The sequence below is a fragment of the Heptranchias perlo genome, chromosome 23 (assembly GCF_035084215.1).
Source record: "Heptranchias perlo isolate sHepPer1 chromosome 23, sHepPer1.hap1, whole genome shotgun sequence".
In the NCBI taxonomy this organism is placed as follows: Eukaryota; Metazoa; Chordata; class Chondrichthyes; order Hexanchiformes; family Hexanchidae; genus Heptranchias; species Heptranchias perlo.
The window spans coordinates 339429-362591 of NC_090347.1; the positions used below are offsets into that span (position 1 = coordinate 339429).

Below are 23163 nucleotides of genomic sequence, written 5' to 3' on the forward strand. Positions count from 1 at the left end.
CTGTACTTGCCCTGGGAGTGTTTGATGGGTCAGTGTGGAGGGAGCTCTACTCTGTATCTAACCTGTGCTGTACCTGCCCTGGGAGTGTTTGATGGGACAGTGTAGAGGGAGCTTTACTCTGTATCTAACCCTGTACCTGCCCTGGGAGTGTTTGATGGGACATTGTGGAGGGAGCTCGACTCTGTATCTAACCTGTGCTGTACCTGCCCTGGGAGTGTTTGATGGGACAGTGTGGAGGGAGCTTTACTCTGTATCTAACCCTGTACCTGCCCTGGGAGTGTTTGATGGGACAGTGTAGACGGAGCTTTACTCTGTATCTAACCCTTGCTGTACCTGCCCTGGGAGTGTTTGATGGGACAGTGTAGAGGGAGCTCTACTCTGTATCTAACCTGTGCTGTACCTGCCCCGGGAGTGTTTGATCGGTCAGTGTAGAAGGAGCTTTACTCTGTATCTAACCTGTGCTGTACCTGCCCTGGGAGTGTTTGATGGGACAGTGTAGAGGGAGCTTTACTCTGTATCTAACCTGTGCTGTACTTGCCCTGGGAGTGTTTGATGGGACAGTGTGGAGGGAGATTTACTCTGTATCTAACTCGTGCTGTACCTGCTCTGGGAGTGTTTGATGGGACAGTGTAGAGGGAGCTTTAATCTGTATCTAACCCGTGCTGTACCTGCACTGGGAGTGTTTGATGGGACAGTGCAGAGGGAGCTCTACTCTGTATCTAACCCGTGCTGTACATGCCCTGGGAGTGTTTGATGGGTCAGTGTAGAGGGAGCTTTACTCTGTATCTAACCCGTGCTGTACCTGCCCTGGGAGTGTTTGATGGGACAGTGTAGTGGGAGCTCTACTCTGTATCTAACCCTGTACCTGCACTGGGAGTGTTTGATGGGACATTGTAGAGGGAGCTCTACTCTGTATCTAACCTGTGCTGTACCTGCCCTGGGAGTGTTTGATGGGACAGTGTGGAGGGAGCTCTACTCTGTATCTAACCTGTGCTGTACCTGCCCTGGGAGTGTTTGATGGGACAGTGTAGAGGGAGCTTTACTCTGTATCTAACCCTGTACCTGCCCTGGGAGTGTTTGATGGGACAGTGTGGAGGGAGCTCTACTCTGTATCTAACCTGTGCTGTACCTGCCCTGGGAGTGTTTGATGGGACAGTGTAGAGGGAGCTTTACTCTGTATCTAACCCGTGCTGTACCTGCCCTGGGAGTGTTTGATGGGACAGTGTAGTGGGAGCTCTACTCTGTATCTAACCCTGCACCTGCCCTGGGAGTGTTTGATGGGACAGTGTGGAGGGAACTTTACTCTGTATTTAACCCTGTACCTGACCCTTTTGAGTGTTTGCTGGGACAGTGTAGAGGGAGCTCTACTCTGTATCTAACCCGTGCTGTACCTGCCCTGGGAGTGTTTGATGGGACAGTGTCGAGGGAGCCTTACTCTGTATCTAACCCTGTACCTGCCTTGGGAGTGTTTGATTGGACGTTGTGGTGGGAGCTTTACTCTGTATCTAACCCGTGCTGCACTTGCCCTGGGAGTGTTTGATGGGCCAGTGTGGAGGGAGATTTACTCTGTATCTAACTCGTGCTGTACCTGCTCTGGGAGTGTTTGATGGGACAGTGTTGGGGGGAGCTTTACTCTGTATCTAACCCGTGCTGTACTTGCCCTGGGAGTGTTTGATGGGACAGTGTGGAGGGAGCTCTACTCTGTATCTAACCTGTGCTGTACCTGCCCTGGGCGTGTTTGATGGGACAGTGTGGAGGGAGCTCTACTCTGTATCTCACCTGTGCTGTACCTGCCCTGGGAGTGTTTGATGGGACAGTGTGGAGGGAGCTCTACTCTGTATCTAACCTGTGCTGTACCTGCCCTGGGAGTGTTTGATGGGACAGTGTAGAGGGAGCTTTACTCTGTATCTAACTCGTGCTGTACCTGAACCTGGGAGTGTTTTCTGGGACAGTGTGGAGGGAGCCTTACTCTGTATCTAACCCTGTACCTGCCTTGGGAGTGTTTGATTGGACGTTGTGGTGGGAGCTTTACTCTGTATCTAACCCGTGCTGCACTTGCCCTGGGAGTGTTTGATGGGCCAGTGTGGAGGGAGATTTACTCTGTATCTAACTCGTGCTGTACCTGCTCTGGGAGTGTTTGATGGGACAGTGTTGGGGGGAGCTTTACTCTGTATCTAACCCGTGCTGTACTTGCCCTGGGAGTGTTTGATGAGTCAGTGTAGAAGGAGCTTTACTCTGTATCTCACTCTGTACCTTCCCGGGTAGTGTTTGATGGGACAGTGCAGAGGGAGCTTCACTCTGTATCTCACCCTGTACCTGCCCTGGGAGTGTTTGATGGGACAGTGCAGAGGGAGCTTCACTCTGTATCTCACCCTGTACCTGCCCTGGGAGTGTTTGATGGGACAGTGTAGAGGGAGCTCTACTCTGTATCTAACCTGTGCTGTACGTGCCCTGTGAATGTTTGATGGGACAGTGTGGAGGTAGCTTTACTCCATAATTAACCCATGCTGTACCTGCCCTGGGAGTGTTTGATGGGACAGTGTAGAGGGAGCTTTACTCCATAACTAACCTGTGCTGCACCTGCCCTGGGAGTGTTTGATGGGACAGTGTAGAGGGAGCTTTGCTCTGTATCTAACCTGTGCTGTTCCTGCCCTGGGAGTGTTTGGGACAGTGTAGAGTGAGCTTAACTCGGTATTTAACCCTGTACCTGCCCTTCGAGTGTTTGATGGGACAGTTTCGAGGGAGCTCTACTCTGTTTCTAACCCGTGCTGTACCTGCCCTGGGAGTGTTTGATGGGACAGTGTAGAGGGAGCTTCACTCTGCATCTAACCCGTGCTGCACCTGCCCTGGGAGTGTTTGATGGGACAGTGCAGAGGGAGCTTTACTCTGTATCTAACCTGTGCTGTACCTGCCCTGGGAGTGTTTGATGGGACAGTGTAGAGGGAGCTCTGCTCTGTATCTAACCCGTGCTGTACCTCTCCTGGGAGTGTTTGATGGGTCAGTGTAGAAGGAGCTTTACTCTGTATCTAACTCTGTACCTTCCCTGGGAGTGTTTGATGGGACAGTGTGGAGGGAGATTTACTCTGTATCTAACTCGTGCTGTACCTGCTCTGGGAGTGTTTGATGGGACAGTGTAGAGGGAGCTTTAATCTGTATCTAACCTTGTACCTGCCCTGGGAGTGTTTGATGGGACAGTGTGGAGGGAGATTTACTCTGTATCTAACTCGTGCTGTACCTGCTCTGGGAGTGTTTGATGGGACAGTGTAGAAGGAGCTTTACTCTGTATCTAACTCTGTACCTTCCCTGGGAGTGTTTGATGGGACAGTGTTGGGGGGAGCTCTACTCGGTATCTCACCCGTGCTGTACTTGCCCTGGGAGTGTTTGATGGGACAGTGCAGAGGGAGCTTTACTCTGTACCTGATCTGTGCTGTACCTGCCCTGGGAGTGTTTGATGGGACAGTGTAGAGGGAGCTTTACTCCGTATCTAACCCTGTACCTGCCCTGGGAGTGTTTGATGGGACAGTGTAGAGGGAGCTTCACTCTGCATCTAACCCGTGCTGCACCTGCCCTGGGAGTGTTTGATGGGACAGTGCAGAGGGAGCTTTACTCTGTATCTAACCCGTGCTGTACCTGCCCTGGGAGTGTTTGATGGGACAGTGTAGAGGGAGCTCTGCTCTGTATCTAACCCGTGCTGTACCTCTCCTGGGAGTGTTTGATGGGTCAGTGTAGAAGGAGCTTTACTCTGTATCTAACTCTGTACCTTCCCTGGGAGTGTTTGATGGGACAGTGTTGGGGGGAGCTCTACTCGGTATCTAACCCGTGCTGTACCTGCCCTGGGAGTGTTTGATGGGACAGTGTAGAGGGAGCTTTACTCTGTATCTAACCCTGTACCTGCCCTGGGAGTGTTTGATGGGACAGTGTAGACGGAGCTTTACTCTGTATCTAACCCTTGCTGTACCTGCCCTGGGAGTGTTTGATGGGACAGTGTAGAGGGAGCTTTACTCTGTATCTAACCCTTGCTGTACCTGCCCTGGGAGTGTTTGATCGGTCAGTGTAGAAGGAGCTTTACTCTGTATCTAACCTGTGCTGTACCTGCCCTGGGAGTGTTTGATGGGACAGTGTAGAGGGAGCTTTACTCTGTATCTAACCTGTGCTGTACTTGCCCTGGGAGTGTTTGATGGGACAGTGTGGAGGGAGATTTACTCTGTATCTAACTCGTGCTGTACCTGCTCTGGGAGTGTTTGATGGGACAGTGTAGAAGGAGCTTTACTCTGTATCTAACCTGTGCTGTACCTGCCCTGGGAGTGTTTGATGGGACAGTGTAGAGGGAGCTTTACTCTGTATCTAACCTGTGCTGTACTTGCCCTGGGAGTGTTTGATGGGACAGTGTGGAGGGAGATTTACTCTGTATCTAACCCGTGCTGTACCTGCACTGGGAGTGTTTGATGGGACAGTGTAGAGGGAGCTCTACTCTGTATCTAACCCGTGCTGTACGTGCCCTGGGAGTGTTTGAGTCAGTGTAGAAGGAGCTTTACTCTGTATCTAACTCTGTACCTTCCCTGGGAGTGTTTGATGGGACAGTGTGGAGGGAGCTCTACTCTGTATCTAACCCTGTACCTGCACTGGGAGTGTTTGATGGGACATTGTAGAGGGAGCTCTACTCTGTATCTAACCTGTGCTGTACCTGCCCTGGGAGTGTTTGATGGGACAGTGTTGGGGGGAGCTCTACTCGGTATCTAACCCATGCTGTACTTGCCCTGGGAGTGTTTGATGGGTCAGTGTGGAGGGAGCTCTACTCTGTATCTAACCCTGTACCTGCCCTGGGAGTGTTTGATGGGACATTGTGGAGGTGGTCTACTCTGTATCTAACCTGTGCTGTACCTGCCCTGGGAGTGTTTGATGGGACAGTGTGGAGGGAGATTTACTCTGTATCTAACTCGTGCTGTACCTGCTCTGGGAGTGTTTGATGGGACAGTGTAGAGGGAGCTTTAATCTGTATCTAACCCGTGCTGTACCTGCACTGGGAGTGTTTGATGGGACAGTGTAGAAGGAGCTTTACTCTGTATCTAACTCTGTACCTTCCCTGGGACTGTTTGATGGGACAGTGTGGAGGGAGCTCTACTCTGTATCTAACCCTGTACCTGCACTGGGAGTGTTTGATGGGACATTGTAGAGGGAGCTCTACTCTGTATCTAACCTGTGCTGTACCTGCCCTGGGAGTGTTTGATGGGACAGTGTGGAGGGAGCTCTACTCTGTATCTAACCTGTGCTGTACCTGCCCTGGGAGTGTTTGATGGGACAGTGTAGAGGGAGCTTTACTCTGTATCTAACCCTGTACCTGCCCTGGGAGTGTTTGCTGGGACAGTGTAGAGGGAGCTCTACTCTGTATCTAACCCGTGCTGTACCTGCCCTGGGAGTGTTTGATGGGACAGTGTCGAGGGAGCTTTACTCTGTATCTCACCCTGTACCTGCCTTGGGAGTGTTTGATTGGACGTTGTGGTGGGAGCTTTACTCTGTATCTAACCCGTGCTGCACTTGCCCTGGGAGTGTTTGATGGGACAGTGTGGAGTGAGCTTTACTCTGTATCTGACCTATGCTGTACCTGCCCTGGGAGTGTTTGATGGGACAGTGTAGAGTGAGCTTTACTCGGTATCTAACCCTGTCCCTGCCCTGGGAGTGTTTGATGGGACAGTGTCGAGGGAGCTTTTCTCTGTATCTAACCCTGTACCTGCCCTGGGCACAAAGTCTTTGTATTCCACTCTCACATTGGCCTGATTGAAGTTGCTGGTCAGTTGGAGCCTGGGGCTCCAGTGATGACTGGTGTTGAGGAAGGGGCACTCGCCTTAATGTGAAGCCCTTTCTCCAGCCTGAAGAGTTTGTTGAAGTTCCACTGTGTTGTAATTTGATGTTTTGTGCAATAATGAGCTGTCCTTGCGGCATCTGTTCGAGTTTGAACCAAAAGCTGGCAGTGCGACGCGACATTTCTTTTTGGTGCATGAAGTCGTTATCCGTGGATGGAGACCGGTATCATTTTCATCAGAGATACAAGAAGAAAATCCTGGAAACACACAGGCCTGAGAGACTCCCTTAAAATTGGTTAATCGGTCTTTTCTCCCTCGTGTATTTCCAGCATTTTAAGCGACTCTTTTTATCGAACACTTGCAGCAGATTTTCTCCCCGGGTTCGGCCTGTCTGCGTTTGTGAAGGTTTCTGACCGGCCTTTGCTGCCCTTTCACTCAGCCAGTTGCTGCTGAGCCCCATTAATGTGCTTCTCCTCCTTTGTCCTGAAGGAAGCGCTGATGCTGCACGTTGCTCACGGTCGCACGGTCCATATCCATGTGTTAGCTGTGCACCGGACCTCCCGCCAGCAGGGCAAGGGACCGATCCTCCTCTGGCGCTATCTGCAGTACCTCCGCTGTTTGCCCTATGTCCACCGGGCAATGCTGATGTGCGAGGATTTCCTGGTTTCCTTCTATAGCAAGTCCGGATTTAAGGAATTGGGTCCCTCCGAGATCACCGTGGGACCGCTGACTTTCACCGAGATGGAGTATGCGATCCGAGGACACGCATTAATGCGACGGAACAGCGGCTGTTAAGATCCCGCCCTGTTTCTCAGGCAATGTTAGAGCAGCTTTCACTGGAACCAGTTGAACGGCCCATCGCTCCTAGGTTAGAACTTCCGCTGCGACTGGACAAGGCACAAATATTTAAATTACAATCGGTGCCGCAATTGATGACACCCCAGAGAGTGAGATATCCCTTTGCTCCATCGAACAGGGGCAGATCGATCCGCCAATTGATTCTGGCACCAAATTGGCTCTTGGTTTGCTACTAACTTCACTCTCAAATTTCGAGTGTAAATCGGGTTTGAAGGTGTCACACACACAGATGGATTCCAGGGTTATACCCAATCCCAGTGTAACCGCAGCCAATGATTGTTCAACACTGTCAACCTGTTATTTGCTCCCTGGCGTTAGGTTCTGTCCTTTCACTGCTCGACCAGTGTTACGAGCAGTGAATGAGCAACTATTGTTTCTTTTTAAAATCATAGACCCTATGCCTAGATCAGCTCAGTTTCATGTATTTTGTGCTAAAATATTAAAGCATCCAAAGTGATTCGTGTTCTTGTCTGTTGTGATTTGAGTTTTGAGTTGTTGCAGGTCCCGATTGTCTGAGATACATTATGTGGAGATGTCGGTGATGGACTGGGGTGGTAAGGAATCTTACAACACCAGGTTATAGTCCAACAGTTTTATTTGAAAATCACAAGCTTTCGGAGGCTTTCTCCTTCGTCAGGTGAGTGTCGAGATTCATTGAAAATTACCGCATATATAGTCATAGAACAATGCCTGGTGATTACAGATAATCTTTCCAACTGCCCATTATCAAGGCCATCAAATTAATTGAATAGTGTTCAGACAGACAACTGAATATACAAACGGCCAGAACCAAAGAGAGGGAGAGGGAGAGAGAGAGAGAAACATCCGAAAGGAAGAGAAAGAGAGAGAATGACCAGTTGTATTAAAAACAGATAACTTTTTTTTCCCTGGTGGGGTTACATGTAGCCAAGATCCCGGTTGAGGCCATCCTCATGGGTGCGGAACTTGGTTATCAATTTCTGCTCGCCTTCAAACAGCCACCCAACCTCAAACAGACCATCGTTCGCAGCAAATTACCCAGTTTTCAGGAGAACAGCGTCCACGACACCACACAACCCTGCCACGGCAACCTCTGCAAGACATGCCAGATCATCGACACAGATACCACCATCACACGAGAGGACACCACCCACCAGGTACATGGTTCATACTCCTGTGACTCGGCCAACGTTGTCTAACTCATACGTTGCAGTAAAGCATGCCCCGGAGCATGGTACATTGGCGAGACCATGCAGACACTGCGACAATGGATGAACGGACACCGCGCAACAATCGCCAGACAGGAGGGTTCCCTCCCAGTCGGGGAACACTTTAGCAGTCAAGGACATTCAGCCACCGATCTTCGGGTAAGCGTTCTCCAAGGCGGCCTTCGAGACACACGACAACGCAAAATCGTCGAGCAGAAATTGATAGCCAAGTTCCGCACCCATGAGGACGGCCTCAACCGGGATCTTGGGTTCATGTCACGCTACACGTAACCCCACCAGGGGGAAAAAAAAGTTATCTGTTTTTAATACAACTGGTCATTCTCTCTCTTTCGGATGTTTCTCTCTCTCTCTCCCTCTCTTTGGTTCTGGCCGTTTGTATATTCAGTTGTCTGTCTGAACACTATTCAATTAATTTGATGGCCTTGATAACGGGCAGTTGGAAAGATTATCTGTAATCACCAGGCATTGTTCTATGACTATATATGCGGTAATTTTCAATGAATCTCGACACTCACCTGACGAAGGAGAAAGCCTCCGAAAGCTTGTGATTTTCAAATAAAACTGTTGGACTATAACCTGGTGTTGTAAGATTCCTTACATGAGATACATTAGATCGAGTTTGGCCTGAGGAACGACCATGGACTCCATCAAGAGTGGTGAGAATTCCGTATCATTCTATTGTACAGAATGTAAAATACACTTGGTCGCGAGCAGCTTCAGGCAGCACCTTAACCCCAGCAGGCAATTGCTTTTTGTTGTGTTTAGCAAATAAAGAATTTATTTTTGAACTTTTGTTACTTTTGTCAACATTCTGCTGATCAAGGTTCTCTGCTACCAATCGCAGTCTTCGTTTACTGCATTACAGCACAGGAGGAGGCCATGCGGTCCATCATGTCTGTGCTGGTGCTAGGTCTTCAACTCGTCTAGTCCAGTCCCATGTTTCTGCCGTCCCCTATCCTTTTATATTCTTTCTTTCCCAATGCTTCTTCAATTCCCCTTTAAATGATTTTATTTTAAACAGTAGCCTTTTGTGATAAAGGAAACTGGGGTTGTTCACCTTGGAACAGAGACGGGTGTGAGGAGATTTGATAGAAGTATTCAAAATCATGCAGGGTCTAGACAGAGTAGATAGAGAGAAACTGTTCCCATTGGCAGATAGGTCAAGAAGCAGAGGACGTAGATTTAAGGTGATTGACAAAAGAACCAAAGGCGACATGAGGAAAAACTTTCCTACACAGCGAGTGGTTAGGATCTGGAATGCACTGCCCGAGGGGGTGGTGGAGGGAGATTCAATCGTGGCCTTCAAAAGGGAACTGGATAAGTACTTGAAAGGAAAAAAATGTGCAGGACTACGGGGATAGGGCAGGGGAGTGGGACTAGCTGGATTGCTCGTGCAGAGAGCCGGCATGGACTCGATGGGCCGAATGACCTCTTTCTGTGCTGTAACCTTTCTATGATTCTACGATTCCCCCTTCCAGTGAAAATCCTCAGTCTATAGATATCTAACTGCTCAAATTCATATCTTTATTAAATTCCCTGCACTTTCATTTCTTTTGTTCCAGTGAAAATACCCCAAATTTTCAAATTTTTCTCGTGACTCTACCCTTCCATTCCTGGTCCCCTTCAAACGTCCAATAACACGGTGCCCAGAGCTACTCACAATATTCCAGCTGTGCTCAAACCAGGCTTTTGCTAAAGATGTGAAACCAATACCAGTTAAATTGGTAAATCAGTGACTATTTTATCCAAGTCATGCATATAAAAGGTGGGGAACTGCCGCCCCTCCACTGGGGGGGGGGATGTTGGGGAACCGCTGCCCTTCTACTGGGGGTGGGGGGGGGATGGGGGGGTGAGTTGGGGAACCGCTGCCCTTCTACTGGGGGTGGGGGGGGGATGGGGGGTGAGTTGGGGAACCGCTGCCCTTCTACTGGGGGTTGGGGGGGGATGGGGGGGTGAGTTGGGGAACCGCTGCCCTTCTACTGGGGGTGGGGGGGGGATGGGGGGGTGAGTTGGGGAACCGCTGCCCTTCTACTGGGGGTGGGGGGGGGATGGGGGGGTGAGTTGGGGAACCGCTGCCCTTCTACTGGGGGTGGGGGGGGGGATGGGGGGTGAGTTGGGGAACCGCTGCCCTTCTACTGGGGGTTGGGGGGGGGGGATGGGGGAGGTGGGGCAGTGCATGAATGAATGCAGTAGGGTTACAGATGCTGATATCCTCAGGGATTAATGCAGAGCCCAGGCTGTACGTGTCGCGCAAACATTAAACGGGCATTGTCCACAATTCTTTCATAGAATCATGGAAAGGTTACAGCACAGAAGGAGGCCATTCGGCCCATCGAGTCCGTGCCGGCTCTATGCAAGAGCAATTCAGCTAGTCCCACTCCCCCGCCCTAACCCTGTAGCCCTGCAAATTTTTTCCTTTCAAGTACTTATCCAGTTCCCTTTTGAAGGCCATGATTGAATCTGCCTCCACCACCCCCTCGGGCAGTGCATTCCAGATCCTAACCACTCGCTGTGTAAAAAAGTTTTTCGTCATGTCACCTTTGGTTCTTTGTCGATGTTCTCTGGTTCTTGACCTGTCTGCCAATGGGAACAGTTTCTCTCTATCTACTCTGTCTAGACCCTTCATGATTTTGAACACCTCCATCAAATCTCCTCTCAATCTTCTCTGTTCCAAGGAGAACAACCCCAGCTTATCCAATCTAGCCACGTAACTAAAGTCCCTCATCTCTGGAATCATTTTGGTAAATCTCTTCTGCACCCTCTCTAAGGCCTTCATTCTTTCCTAAAGTGCGGTGCCCAGAACTGCGTGGCTGAACCACTGTTTTATAAAGGTTCATTGTGACTTCCTTGCTTTTGAAATCAATGCCTCTATTTATAAAACCCAGGATCCCATGTGCTTTTTTAACCGCTTTCCAACCTGCCCTGCCACCTTCAACGATTTGTGTCATCCCCCAGACCACTCTGTTCCTGTACCCCTTTTAGAATAAACCCATTAGTTTGTATTGCCTCTCCTCATTTTTCCTGCTGAAATGTATCACCTCACATTTTTCTGCATTAAGTTTCATCTGCCACGTGTCTGCCCATTCCACCAGCCTATCTATATTCTCTTGAAGTCTATCACTATCCTCCTCACTGTTCACTACACTTCCAAGTTTTGTGTCATGAACACCCAAGTCCAAGTCATTAATATATATCAAGAAAAGCAGTGGTCCCAGCACTGACCCCTGAGGAACACTACTGTACACCTCCCTCCAGTCCGAAAAACAGCCGTTCACCACTACTCCCTCTTCCCTGTCCCTTAGCCAATTCTGTATCCATGCTGCTTCTGCCCCCTTTTATTCCATGGGCTTCTATCTTGATGACAAGCCTATTATGCAGCACTTTATCAAACACCTTTAGAAAGTCCACATACACCACATCAACTGCATTGCCCTCATCGACCCTCTTTGTTACCTCTTCAAAACACTCAATCAAGTTAGTTAGTTAAACATGATTTGCCTTCAACAAATCTGTGCTGGCTTTCCCTAATCAATTCACACTTGTCCAAGTGACTGCTAATTCTGTCCCGGATTATTGTTTCTAAAAGTTTCCCCACCACTGAGGTTAAACTGACTGGCCTGTGTTGTTGGGTTTATCCTTACACCCTTTTTTGAACAAGGGTGTAACATTTGCAATTCTCCAGTCCTCTGGCACCACCCCAGTATCTAAGAATGTTTGGAAGATTATGGTCAGTACCTCTGCAATTTCCACCCTTACTTCCCTCAGCAACCTAGGATGCATCCCATCCGGACCGGGTAACTGACCTACTTTAAGTACAGCTAGACTTTCTAGTACCTCCTCTAACAATTTTTAGCCCATCCAGTATCTCAACTATATCTTCCTTTACTGAGATTCTGGCAGCATCTTCTTCCGTGGTAAATTTAGATGCAAAGTACTCATCAGTACCTCGGCCATGCCCTCTGCCTCCATGAGTAGGTCTCCTTTATGGTCCCTAATTGGCCCCACCCCTCCTCTTACTACCTGTTCACTGTTTACATGCCTGACTTTTGGATTCCCTTTTATGTTGGACACCAGTCTATTCTCATACTCTGTCTTTGCCCCTCTTATTTCCTTTTTCACTTCCCCTCTGAACTTTCTATATTCAGCCTGGTTCTCACTTGTGTTATCAACCTGACATCTGTCATACGCCCCTTTTTTCTGCTTCATCTAACTCTCTATCTCTTTCGTCATCCAGGGAGCTCCGGCTTTAATTGCCCTACCTTTCCCCCTTGTGGGAATGTACCTAGATTGTACCCAAATCATTCCTCATTAAAGGCCGCCCATTGTTCAATTACAGTTTTGCCTGCCATTCTTAGATTTAAATTTACCCGGGCCAGATCTGTTCTTATCCCACCGAAATTGGCCCTCCCCCAATTTAGTATTTTTATTTTAGAGTGGTCCGTGTCCTTTTCCGTAGCTATTCTAAGCCTTATGATACTATGATCGATGTTGCCTCCCTGGTGCTAGGGTCAAGGGTGTCATGGAACGGCTGCAGGGCATTCTGGAGGGGGAGGGTGAACAGCCAGTAGTCGTGGTCAATATCGGTACCAAGGACATAGGTTAAAAAAAGGGATAAGGTCCTGCAAGGTGAATTCAAGGAGTTAGGAGATAAATTAAAAAGCAGGACTTCAAAGCTGGTGATCTTAGGATTACTACCAGTGCCATGTGCTAGTGAGTATAGGAACAGGAGAATAGACCGGATGAATGTGTGGCTGCAGGGATGGTGTAGGAGGGAGGAATTTAGATTCCTGGGACATTGGGACCGGTTCTGGGGAAGGTGGGACCTGTACAAGCGGGACGGGTTACATCCGAGCAGGACCAGGACCAATGTCCTCGCGGGGGTGTTTGCTAGTGCTGTTGGGAAAGGTTTAAACGAGAGTGGCAGGTGGATGGGAACCTGAGCGGGGAGTCAGAAGGGAGTAAAGTTGAGAGCAGCAAGAGAGGGGAAGACCCAGGGGAAATTTACAATACAAATAGTACAAACAGTTGTTCAAGAACAAGTGAAAGGGAAAAGCGTAGAGCAGCGGAAAGAAAGTGTACTTTAGGCACTACAGATAAAGTGAAAACTAGAAGACGTAAGGCAATTAACCCAGCATCAAAGCTGAAGGTCAGGCTAGGGTGTGTGGCCCAACTAAGAGTTCTATATACAAATGCACGGAGTATAAGGAATAAATTAAATGAACTACAGGTTCAAATTCAAATTGGAGGGTATGACATGATAGCTATTACGGAGACATGGCTGCAGGATGGTCAGGATTGGGAACTAAATATACCGGGTATAAGGTCTACAGGAGAGATAGGGAAAATGGAAGAGGGGGAGGAGTAGCCTTAATGATTAGAGATGAAATCACTTCAATGATAAAGGAGGATATAACGAGAGGTAAGCAGCCAACAGAGACCTTATGGGTTGAATTGAGAAATAGGAAAGAATCCAAGGCTATAGTGGGAGTTGTGTATAGGTCCCCTGGCAGCAGCTCAGAAGTGCTAAATTGTATAAATGCGAGATTAGACAAGCGTGTAACAAAGGCATAGTGGTCTTAATGGGGGACTTTAACCTTCACATAAATTGGGAAAAGCAGACTAGCAACTGTCAGAAAGGTAGTGAATTACTTGAGTGTGTCCGGGATAGTTTTCTACAGCAGTATGTCCTAGAGGCAACAAGGGGGCAAGCCATACTAGATTTAGTAATGAGTAATGAGTAATGAACCAGATTTAGTTAACAGCTTAACTGTGCGTGAACATCTATCCAATAGCGATCATAACATGATCGAATTCAATTTAGTGTTTGAAAGGGAAAAAAGTGAATCAGCTCCTAAGATTCTAGACTTGGGTAAGGCCGACTTCAATGGGATGAGACAGAGACTGTCCACAGTAAACTGGGCAAATCTGTTAATAGGTAAAACGACTGATGATCAGTGGGAAATGTTTAAAGAAACATTTAACGTGATACAGAACTGGTTTATACCCCTGAGGGGCAAGAACTCTACTTGCCAAAAAAAGCAGCCATGGACAACTAAAGAGGTAAGGGACAGTATAAGACATAAGGAAAGGGCATACAAAAAGGCAAAAAATGGCACAGATCCTGGCAAATGGGAAAGATACAAAGATCAACAAAGGGTTACAAAACAGATAGTAAGAGCTACAAAAAGAGTATGAAAAGAAACTTGCAAGGGATATCAAAACCAATACGAAGAACTTTTATAGTTATAGTAGGAAAAAGAGGGTGGTCAGGAGCAGAGTTGGCCCCTTAAAAACTGAAAGTGGGGATATTGTCATTGACAATGGGGAAATGGCAGACAGGTTGAATAATTACTTTGCATAACTATTTACAGAAGAAAAAGAGGATAGCATGCCGGAAATCCCAAGAAAACTAATGTTGAATCGGGGACAGGGACTCGATAAAATTAACATAAGTAAAGCAACAGTAATGAAGAAAATAATAGCACTAAAGAGTGACAAATCCCCAGGACCAGATGGTTTCCATCCCAGGGTTTTGAAGGAAGTAGGTGAGCACATTGCAGATGCCCTAAGTATAATCTTTCAAAGTTCTCTAGATTCAGGAACTGTCCCTCTAGATTGGAAAATTGCACATGTCACTCCGCTTTTTAAGAAAGGAGAGGGAAACCGGGGAATTATAGACCAGTTAGCCTAACATCTGTTGTGGGGAAATTGGTGGAGTCTATAATTAAGGATAGGGTGACTGAACACATCGAGAATCTTCAGTTAATCAGAGAGAGCCAGCATAGATTTGTGAAAGGTAGGTCGTGCCTGACAAACATGATTGAATTTTTTGAAGAGGTGACTCAAGTAGCGGCTGGGGAATGTCAATGGATGTTATTTATATGGACTTCCAGAAGGCATTTGATAAGGTCCCACATAAGAGACTGTTAGCTAAGATAGAAGCCCATGGAATCGAGGGAAAAGTACGGACTTGGTTAGGAAGTTGGCTGAGTGAAAGGCGACAGAGAGTAGGGATAATGGGTAGGTACTCACATTGGCAGGATGTGACTAGTGGAGTCCCGCAGGGATCTGTCTTGGGGCCTCAATTATTCACAATATTTATTAACGACTTAGATGAAGGCATAGTAAGTCTCATATCTAAGTTTGCCGATGACACAAAGATTGGTGGCATTGTAAGCAGTGTAGATGAAAACATAAAATTACAAAGGGATATTGATAGATTAGGTGAATGGGCAAAATTGTGGCAAATTGAATTCAATGTAGACAAATGTGAGGTCATCCACTTTGGATCAAAAAAGGATAGAACAGGGTACTTTCTAAATGGTAAAAAGTTAAAAACTGTGGATGTCCAAAGGGACTTAGGGGTTCAGGTACATAGATCATTGAAGTGTCATGAACAGGTGCAGAAAATAATCAATAAGGCTAATGGAATGCTGGCCTTTATATCTAGAGGACTGGAGTACAAGGGGGCAGAAGTTATGCTGCAGCTATACAAAACCCTGGTTAGACCGCACCTGGAGTACTGTGAGCAGTTCTGGGCACTGCTCCTTCGGAAGGACATATTGGCCTTGGAGGGAGTGCAGCGTAGGTTTACTAGAATGATACCCAGACTTCAAGGGTTAAGTTACGAGGAGAGATTACACAAATTGGGGTTGTATTCTCTGGAGTTTCGAAGGTTAAGGGGTGATCTGATCGAAGTTTATAAGATATTAAGGGGAACAGATAGGGTGGATAGAGAGAAACTATTTCCGCTGGGTGGGGATTCTAGGAGTAGGGGGCACAGTCTAAAAATAAGAGCCAGACCTTTCAGGAGTGAGATTAGAAAACATTTCTACACACAAAGGGTGGTAGAAGTTTGGAACTCTCTTCCGCAAATGGCAATTGATACGAGCTCAATTGCTAAATTTAAACGTGAGATAGATAGCTTTTTGGCAACCAAAGGTATTAAGGGATATGGGCCAAAGGTCGGTATATGGAGTTAGATCACAGATCAGCCATGATCTTATCAAATGGCGGAGCAGGCATGAGGGGCTGAATGGCCTGACCATCCTGCATCCTGCATCCTGCAGCCATGTCTCAGTAATAGCTATCATGTCATACCCTCCAATTTGAATTTGAACCTGTAGTTCATTTAATTTATTCCTTATACTCCGTGCATTTGTATATAGAACTCTTAGTTGGGCCTCACACCCTAACCTGACCTTCAGCTTTGATGCTGGGTTAATTGCCTTACGCCTTCTAGTTTTTACTTTATCTGTAGTGCCTAAAGTACACTTTCTTTCCACTGCTTTACGCTTTTCCCTTTCACTTGTTCTTGAACAACTGTTTGTACTATTTGTATTGTAAATTTCCCCTGGGTCTTCCCCTCTCTTGCTGCTCTCAACTTTACTCCCTTCTGACTCCCTGCTCAGGTTCCCATCCCCCTGCCACTCTCGTTTAAATCTTCCCCAACAGCACTAGCAAACACCCCCGCGAGGACATTGGTCCCGGTCCTGCTCGGGTGTATCCCGTCCCGCTTGTACAGGTCCCACCTTCCCCAGAACCGGTCCCAATGTCCCAGGAATCTAAATCCCTCCCTCCTACACCATCCCTGCAGCCACGCATTCATCCTGTCTATTCTCCTGTTCCTATACTCACTGGCACGAGGCACCGGTAGTAATCCTGAGATCACTACCTTTGAAGTCCTGCTTTTTAATTTATCTCCTAACTCCTTGAATTCACCTTGCAGGACCTCATCCCTTTTTTTTTTAAACCTATGTCGTTGGTAGTGATATGGACCACGACTACTGGCTGTTCACCCTCCCCCTCCAGAATGCCCTGCAGCCGTTCCATGACATCCTTGACCCTAGCACCAGGGAGGCAACATACCATCCTGGAGTCACGTTTACGGCCACAGAAACGCCTATCTGTTCCCCTTACAATTGAATCCCCAATCACTATAGCCCTGCCACTCTTCTTCCTCCCCTCCTGAGCAGCAGAGCCACCCGTGGTGCCCCGAACCTGGCTCTTGCTGCTTTCCCCTGATAAGCCATCTCCCCCAACAGTATCCAAAGTGGTATATCTGTTTGAGAGGGAGATGGCCCCAGGGGACTCCTGCTCTACCTGCTTAGTCTTTTTACTCTGCCTGGCGGTCACCCATTTCCTTTCTGCCTGCGTAATCTTTACCTGCGGTGTGACCACCTCACTGAACGTGCTATCCACGATAGTCTCAGCATCGCGGATGCTCCACAGTGAATCCACCCGCAGCTCCAGCTCCAAAATGCGGTTAGCCAGTAGCTGCAGCTGGACACACTTCCCGCACACATGGTCGCCAGGGACACCTGTAGTGTCCATGACTTCCCACATAGTGCAGGAGGAGCATATCACGGGTGCGAGCTCTGCTGCCATGACTGCCTTAGACTCTCAGACTCTCCTCCTGCTCTCGGTCTCTCCTTTTATACAGTGCTCACCTCTCTGACTCTCCTGCCTCACCTGTGACGTCGCACAGTAGTTTTCTCTTGTTGCAGGTCCGCTGCTGCTTTTATTCCCCAATCTCAGTCTTCTGCCGCTCAGGTCCACTGCCGCTCTGCGGAAAAAGTTAGGAAAAGCGAGGAAAAGCAGCACCTCCTTCCCCCACTTCACTGAGCTCCCACACTCACCAAACTCTCAGCAGTTCACTCTTTGTTGGCCGCACTCCGTAGATTAATTCCAGGGATGAGAGGGTTGTCCTGTGAGGAGAGATTGAGTAGAATGGGCCTATACTCTCTGGAGTTTAGAAGAATGAGAGGTGATTTCATTGAAACATAAGATTATAAGGGGGCTTGACAAGGTAGGTGCTGAGAGATTGTTTCCGCTGGCTGGAGAGTCTAAAACTAGGGGGCATCGTCTCAGGATAAGGGGTCGGCCATTTAAGATCGAGATGAGGAGGAATTTCTTCACTCAGAGGGTTGAGAATCTTTGGAATTCTCTACCCCAGAGGGCTGTGGACGTTGAGTCGTTGAGTATATTCAAGGCTGAGATTGATAGATTTTTGGACTCTAAGGGAATCAAGGGATATGGGAATTGGGCGGGAAAGTGGAGTTGAGGTCGAAGATCAGTCGTGATCTTACTGAATGGTGGACCAGGCTCGAGGGGCCGAGTGGCCTATTCCTCCTCCTATTTCTTATGTTCTTATGTTAATAAAGTAGCATGTAACCTCCCTTCTAATCTCAGCCAATTCTACAGCTGAATGTGCATCAACTACATACTTCTGGAAAAGAGCTGTAATCAGAGACAAACAGGGTGGAGTGAAAATAAAGTGCAGGAAGTGCTGGCACCAGAATAAGCACATCAACCAGTACACACCAAGAACGAGCAATCGCACCAACCAGTACACACCAAGAACAAGCAAATCGCATCAACCAGTACACACCAAGAACGAGCAATCACACCAACCAGTACACATCAAGAACGAGCAATCACACCAACCAGTACACACCAAGAACAAGCAAATCGCATCAACCAGTACACACCAAGAACGAGCAAATCGCATCAACCAGTACACACCAAGAACGAGCAAATCGCACCAACCAGTACACACCAAGAACGAGCAAATCACACCAACCAGTACACACCAAGAACGAGCAAATCGCACCAACCAGTACACACCAAGAACGAGCAAATCGCACCAACCAGTACACACCAAGAACGAGCAAATCGCACCAACCAGTACACACCAAGAACGAGCAATCACACCAACCAGTACACACCTAGAACAAGCAAATCGCATCAACCAGTACACACCAAGAACGAGCAATCCCACCAACCAGTACACAGCAAGAACGAGCAAATCGCATCAACCAGTACACACCAAGAACAAGCAAATCGCATCAACCAGTACACACCAAGAACGAGCAATCCCACCAACCAGTACACACCAAGAACGAGCAAATCACACCAACCAGTACACACCAAGAACGAGCAAATCGCATCAACCAGTACACACCAAGAACGAGCAAATCACACCAACCAGTACACACCAAGAACGAGCAAATCGCATCAACCAGTACACACCAAGAACGAGCAAATCACACCAACCAGTACACACCAAGAACGAGCAAATCGCATCAACCAGTACACACCAAGAACGAGCAATCCCACCAACCAGTACACACCAAGAACGAGCAAATCACACCAACCAGTACACACCAAGAACGAGCAAATCGCATCAACCAGTACACACCAAGAACGAGCAAATCGCATCAACCAGTACACACCAAGAACGAGCAAATCCCACCAACCAGTACACACCAAGAACGAGCAAATCGCATCAACCAGTACACACCAAGAACGAGCAAATCGCATCAACCAGTACACACCAAGAACGAGCAATCCCACCAACCAGTACACACCAAGAACGAGCAAATCGCATCAACCAGTACACACCAAGAACGAGCAAATCGCATCAACCAGTACACACCAAGAACGAGCAATCCCACCAACCAGTACACACCAAGAACGAGCAAATCGCATCAACCAGTACACACCAAGAACGAGCAAATCGCATCAACCAGTACACACCAAGAACGAGCAATCCCACCAACCAGTACACACCAAGAACGAGCAAATCCCACCAACCAGTACACACCAAGAACGAGCAAATCGCATCAACCAGTACACACCAAGAACGAGCAAATCGCATCAACCAGTACACACCAAGAACGAGCAATCACACCAACCAGTACACACCAAGAACGAGCAAATCACACCAACCAGTACATTCACGCGCATCAAGGTAGATAAATCTCCGGGACCTGATGAAATGTATCCCAGGACGTTATGGGAGGTTAGGGAGGAAATTACGGGTCCCCTAGCAGAGATATTTGAATCATCGACAGCTACAGGTGAGGTGCCTGAAGATTGGAGGGTAGCAAATGTTATGCCTTTGTTTAAGAAGGGCGGCAGGGAAAAGCCTGGGAACTACAGACCGGTGAGCCTGACATCTGTAGTGGGTAAGTTTTAGAGGGTATTCTGAGAGACAGGATCGACAGGCATTTGGAGAGGCAGGGACTGATTAGGAACAGTCAGCATGGTTTTGTGAGAGGAAAATCATGTCTCACAAATTTGATTGAGTTTTTTGAAGGGGTAACCAAGAAGATAGATGAGGGCTGTGCAGTAGACGTGGTCTACATGGACTTTAGCAAAGCCTTTGACAAGGTACCGCATGGTAGGTTGTTACATAAGGTTAAATCTCACGGGATCCAAGGTGAGGTAGCCAATTGGATACAAAATTGGATTGATGGCAGAAGACAGAGGGTGGTTGTGGAGGGTTGTTTTTCAAACTGGAGGCCTGTGACCAGCGGTGTGCCTCAGGGATCGGTGCTGGGTCCGCTGTTATTTGTTATTTATGTCAATGATTTGGATGAGAATTTAGGAGGCATGGTTAGTAAGTTTGCAGATGACACCAAGATTGGTGGCATTGTGGACAGTGAAGAAGGTTATCTAGGATTGCAACGGGATCTTGATAAATTGGGCCAGTGGGCCGATGAATGGCAGATGGAGTTTAATTTAGATAAATGTGAGGTGATGCATTTTGGTAGATCAAATCAGGCCAGGACCTACTCCGTTAATGGTAGGGTGTTGGGGAGAGTTATAGAACAAAGAGATCTAGGAGTACAGGTTCATAGCTCCTTGAAAGTGGAGTCACAGGTGGATAGGGTGGTGAAGAAGGCATTCAGCATGCTTGGTTTCATGGGTCAGAACATTGAATACAGGAGTTGGGATGTCTTGTTGAAGTTGTACAGGACATTAGTTAGGCCACACTTGGAATACTGTGTACAGTTCTGGTCACCCTATTATAGAAAGGTTATTATTAAAATAGAAAGAGTGCAGAAAAGATTTACTAGGATGCTGCCGGGACTTGATGGTTTGACTTGTAGGGAGAGGTTGGATAGGCTGAGACTTTTTTCCCCTGGAGAGTAGGAGGTTAAGGGGTGATCTTATAGAAGTCTATAAAATAATGAGGGGCATAGATAAGGTCGATAGTCAAAATCTTTTCCCAAAGGTAGGGGAGTCTATAACGAGGGGGCATAGATTTAAGGTGAGAGGGGAGAGATGCAAAAGGGTCCAGAGGGGCAATTTTTTCACTCAAAGGGTGGTGAGTGTCTGGAACGAGCTGCCAGAGGCAGTAGTAGAGGCGGGTACAATTTTGTCTTTTAAAAAGCATTTGGACAGTTACATGGGTAAGATGGGTATAGAGGGATATGGGCCAAGTGCAGGCAATTGGGACTAGCTTAGTGGTATAAACTGGGCGACATGGACATGTTGGGCCAAAGGGCCTGTTTCCATGTTGTGAACTTCTATGATTCTATGATTCTATGATACACACCAAGAACGAGCAATCACACCAACCAGAACTGGACCGGCCACATAAATACTGTGGCTACAAGAGCAGGTCAGAGGCTGGGTATTCTGTGGCGAGTGACTCACCTCCTGACTCCCCAAAGCCTTTCCACCATCTACAAGGCACAAGTCAGGAGTGTGATGGAATACTCTCCACTTGCCTGGATGAGTGCAGCTCCAACAACACTCAAGAAACTTGACACCATCCAGGACAAAGCAGCCCGCTTGATTGGCACCCCATCCACCACCCTAAACATTCACTCCCTCCACCACCGGCGCACTGTGGCTGCAGTGTGTTCCATCCACAGGATGCACTGCAGCAACTCGCCAAGGCTTCTTCGACAGCACCTCCCAAACCTGCAACCTCTACCACCTAGAAGGAAAAGGGCAGCAGGCACATGGGAACAACACCACCTGCACGTTCCCCTCCGAGTCACACCATCCCGACTTGGAAATATATCGCCCGTTCCTTCATCGTCGCTGGGTCAAAATCCTGGAACTCCCTTCTTAACAGCACTGTGGGAGAACCTTCACCACATCGACTGCAGCAGTTCAAGAAGGCGGCTCACCACCACCTTCTCAAGGGCAGTTAGGGATGGGCAATAAATGCCGGCCTTGCCAGCGACGCCCACATCCCATGAACGAATAAAAAAACGTACACACCAGGAACAAGCAAATTGCACCAACCAGTACAGCTGTATGTAACTGCTCGAATGTCTGCCTACATTAAGAACATAAGAAATAGGAGCAGGAGTAGGCCAATCGGCCCCTCGAGCCTGCTCCGCCATTCAATAAGATCATGGCTGATCTGATCCTAACCTCAAATCTAAATTCATGTCCAATTTCCTGCCCGCTCCCCGTAACCCCTAATTCCCTTTACTTCTAGGAAACTGTCTATTTCTGTTTTAAATTTATTTAATGATGTAGCTTCCACAGCTTCCTGGGGCAGCAAATTCCACAGACCTACTACCCTCTGAGTGAAGAAGTTTCTCCTCATCTCAGTTTTGAAAGAGCAGCCCTTTATTCTAAGATTATGCCCCCTAGTTCTAGTTTCACCCATCCTTGGGAACATCCTCACCGCATCCACCCGATCAAGCCCCTTCACAATCTTATATGTTTCAATAAGATCGCCTCTCATTCTTCTGAACTCCAATGAGTAGAGTCCCAATCTACTCAACCTCTCCTCATATGTCCACCCCCTCATCCCCGGGATTAACTGAGTGAACCTTCTTTGTACTGCCTCGAGAGCAAGTATGTCTTTTCTTAAGTATGGACACCAAAACTGTATGCAGTATTCCAGGTGCGGTCTCACCAATACTTTATATAACTGCAGCAATACCTCCCTGTTTTTATATTCTATCCCCCTAGCAATAAAAGCCAACATTCCGTTGGCCTTCTTGATCACCTGCTGCACCTGCAAACTAACTTTTTGATTTTCTTGCACTAGAACCCCCAGATCCCTTTGTACTGCAGTACTTTCCAGTTGCTCGCCATTAAGATAATAACTTGCTCTCCGATTTTTCCTGCCAAAGTGCATAACCTCACATTTTCCAATATTGTATTGCATCTGCCAAATCTCCGCACACTCACCCAGCCTGTCTATATCCCCTTGTAGGTTTTTTATGTCCTCCTCACTCTCTACTTTCCCTCCCATCTTTGTATCACCTGCAAACTTTGATATGTTACATTCGATCCCCTCCTCCAAATCGTTAATATAGATTGTAAAGAGTTGGGGACCCAGCACCGACCCCTGCGGAACACCACTGGCTAAAGCTTGCCAGTCCGAGAATATACCATTTATCCCAACTCTCTGCTTCCTGTTAGATAACCAATCCTCCACCCATGCCAGAATATTACCCCCAATCCAGTGATTTAACCAGATCTCGTCTCACCGTAGTGTTTGCAGCTCAAAGTGATCTTGCCAGACACAACCCAAG

At 47.7% G+C, this 23163-nt stretch overlaps 1 protein-coding gene across 1 annotated transcript in view; it reads left to right on the forward strand.

Moving 5' to 3' along the window:
• Window positions 1-7068, forward strand: part of LOC137341342 (serotonin N-acetyltransferase-like) — an 87330-nt gene extending 80262 nt beyond the window's left edge. Inside the window, exon 4 of the mRNA XM_068004467.1 lies at window positions 6291-7068. Within this exon, the coding sequence (XP_067860568.1) occupies window positions 6291-6596 (306 nt within the window). The 3' untranslated portion in view covers window positions 6597-7068. The remainder of the gene's footprint in view (window positions 1-6290) is intronic.
• The last annotated feature ends 16095 nt before the right edge of the window (window positions 7069-23163 follow it).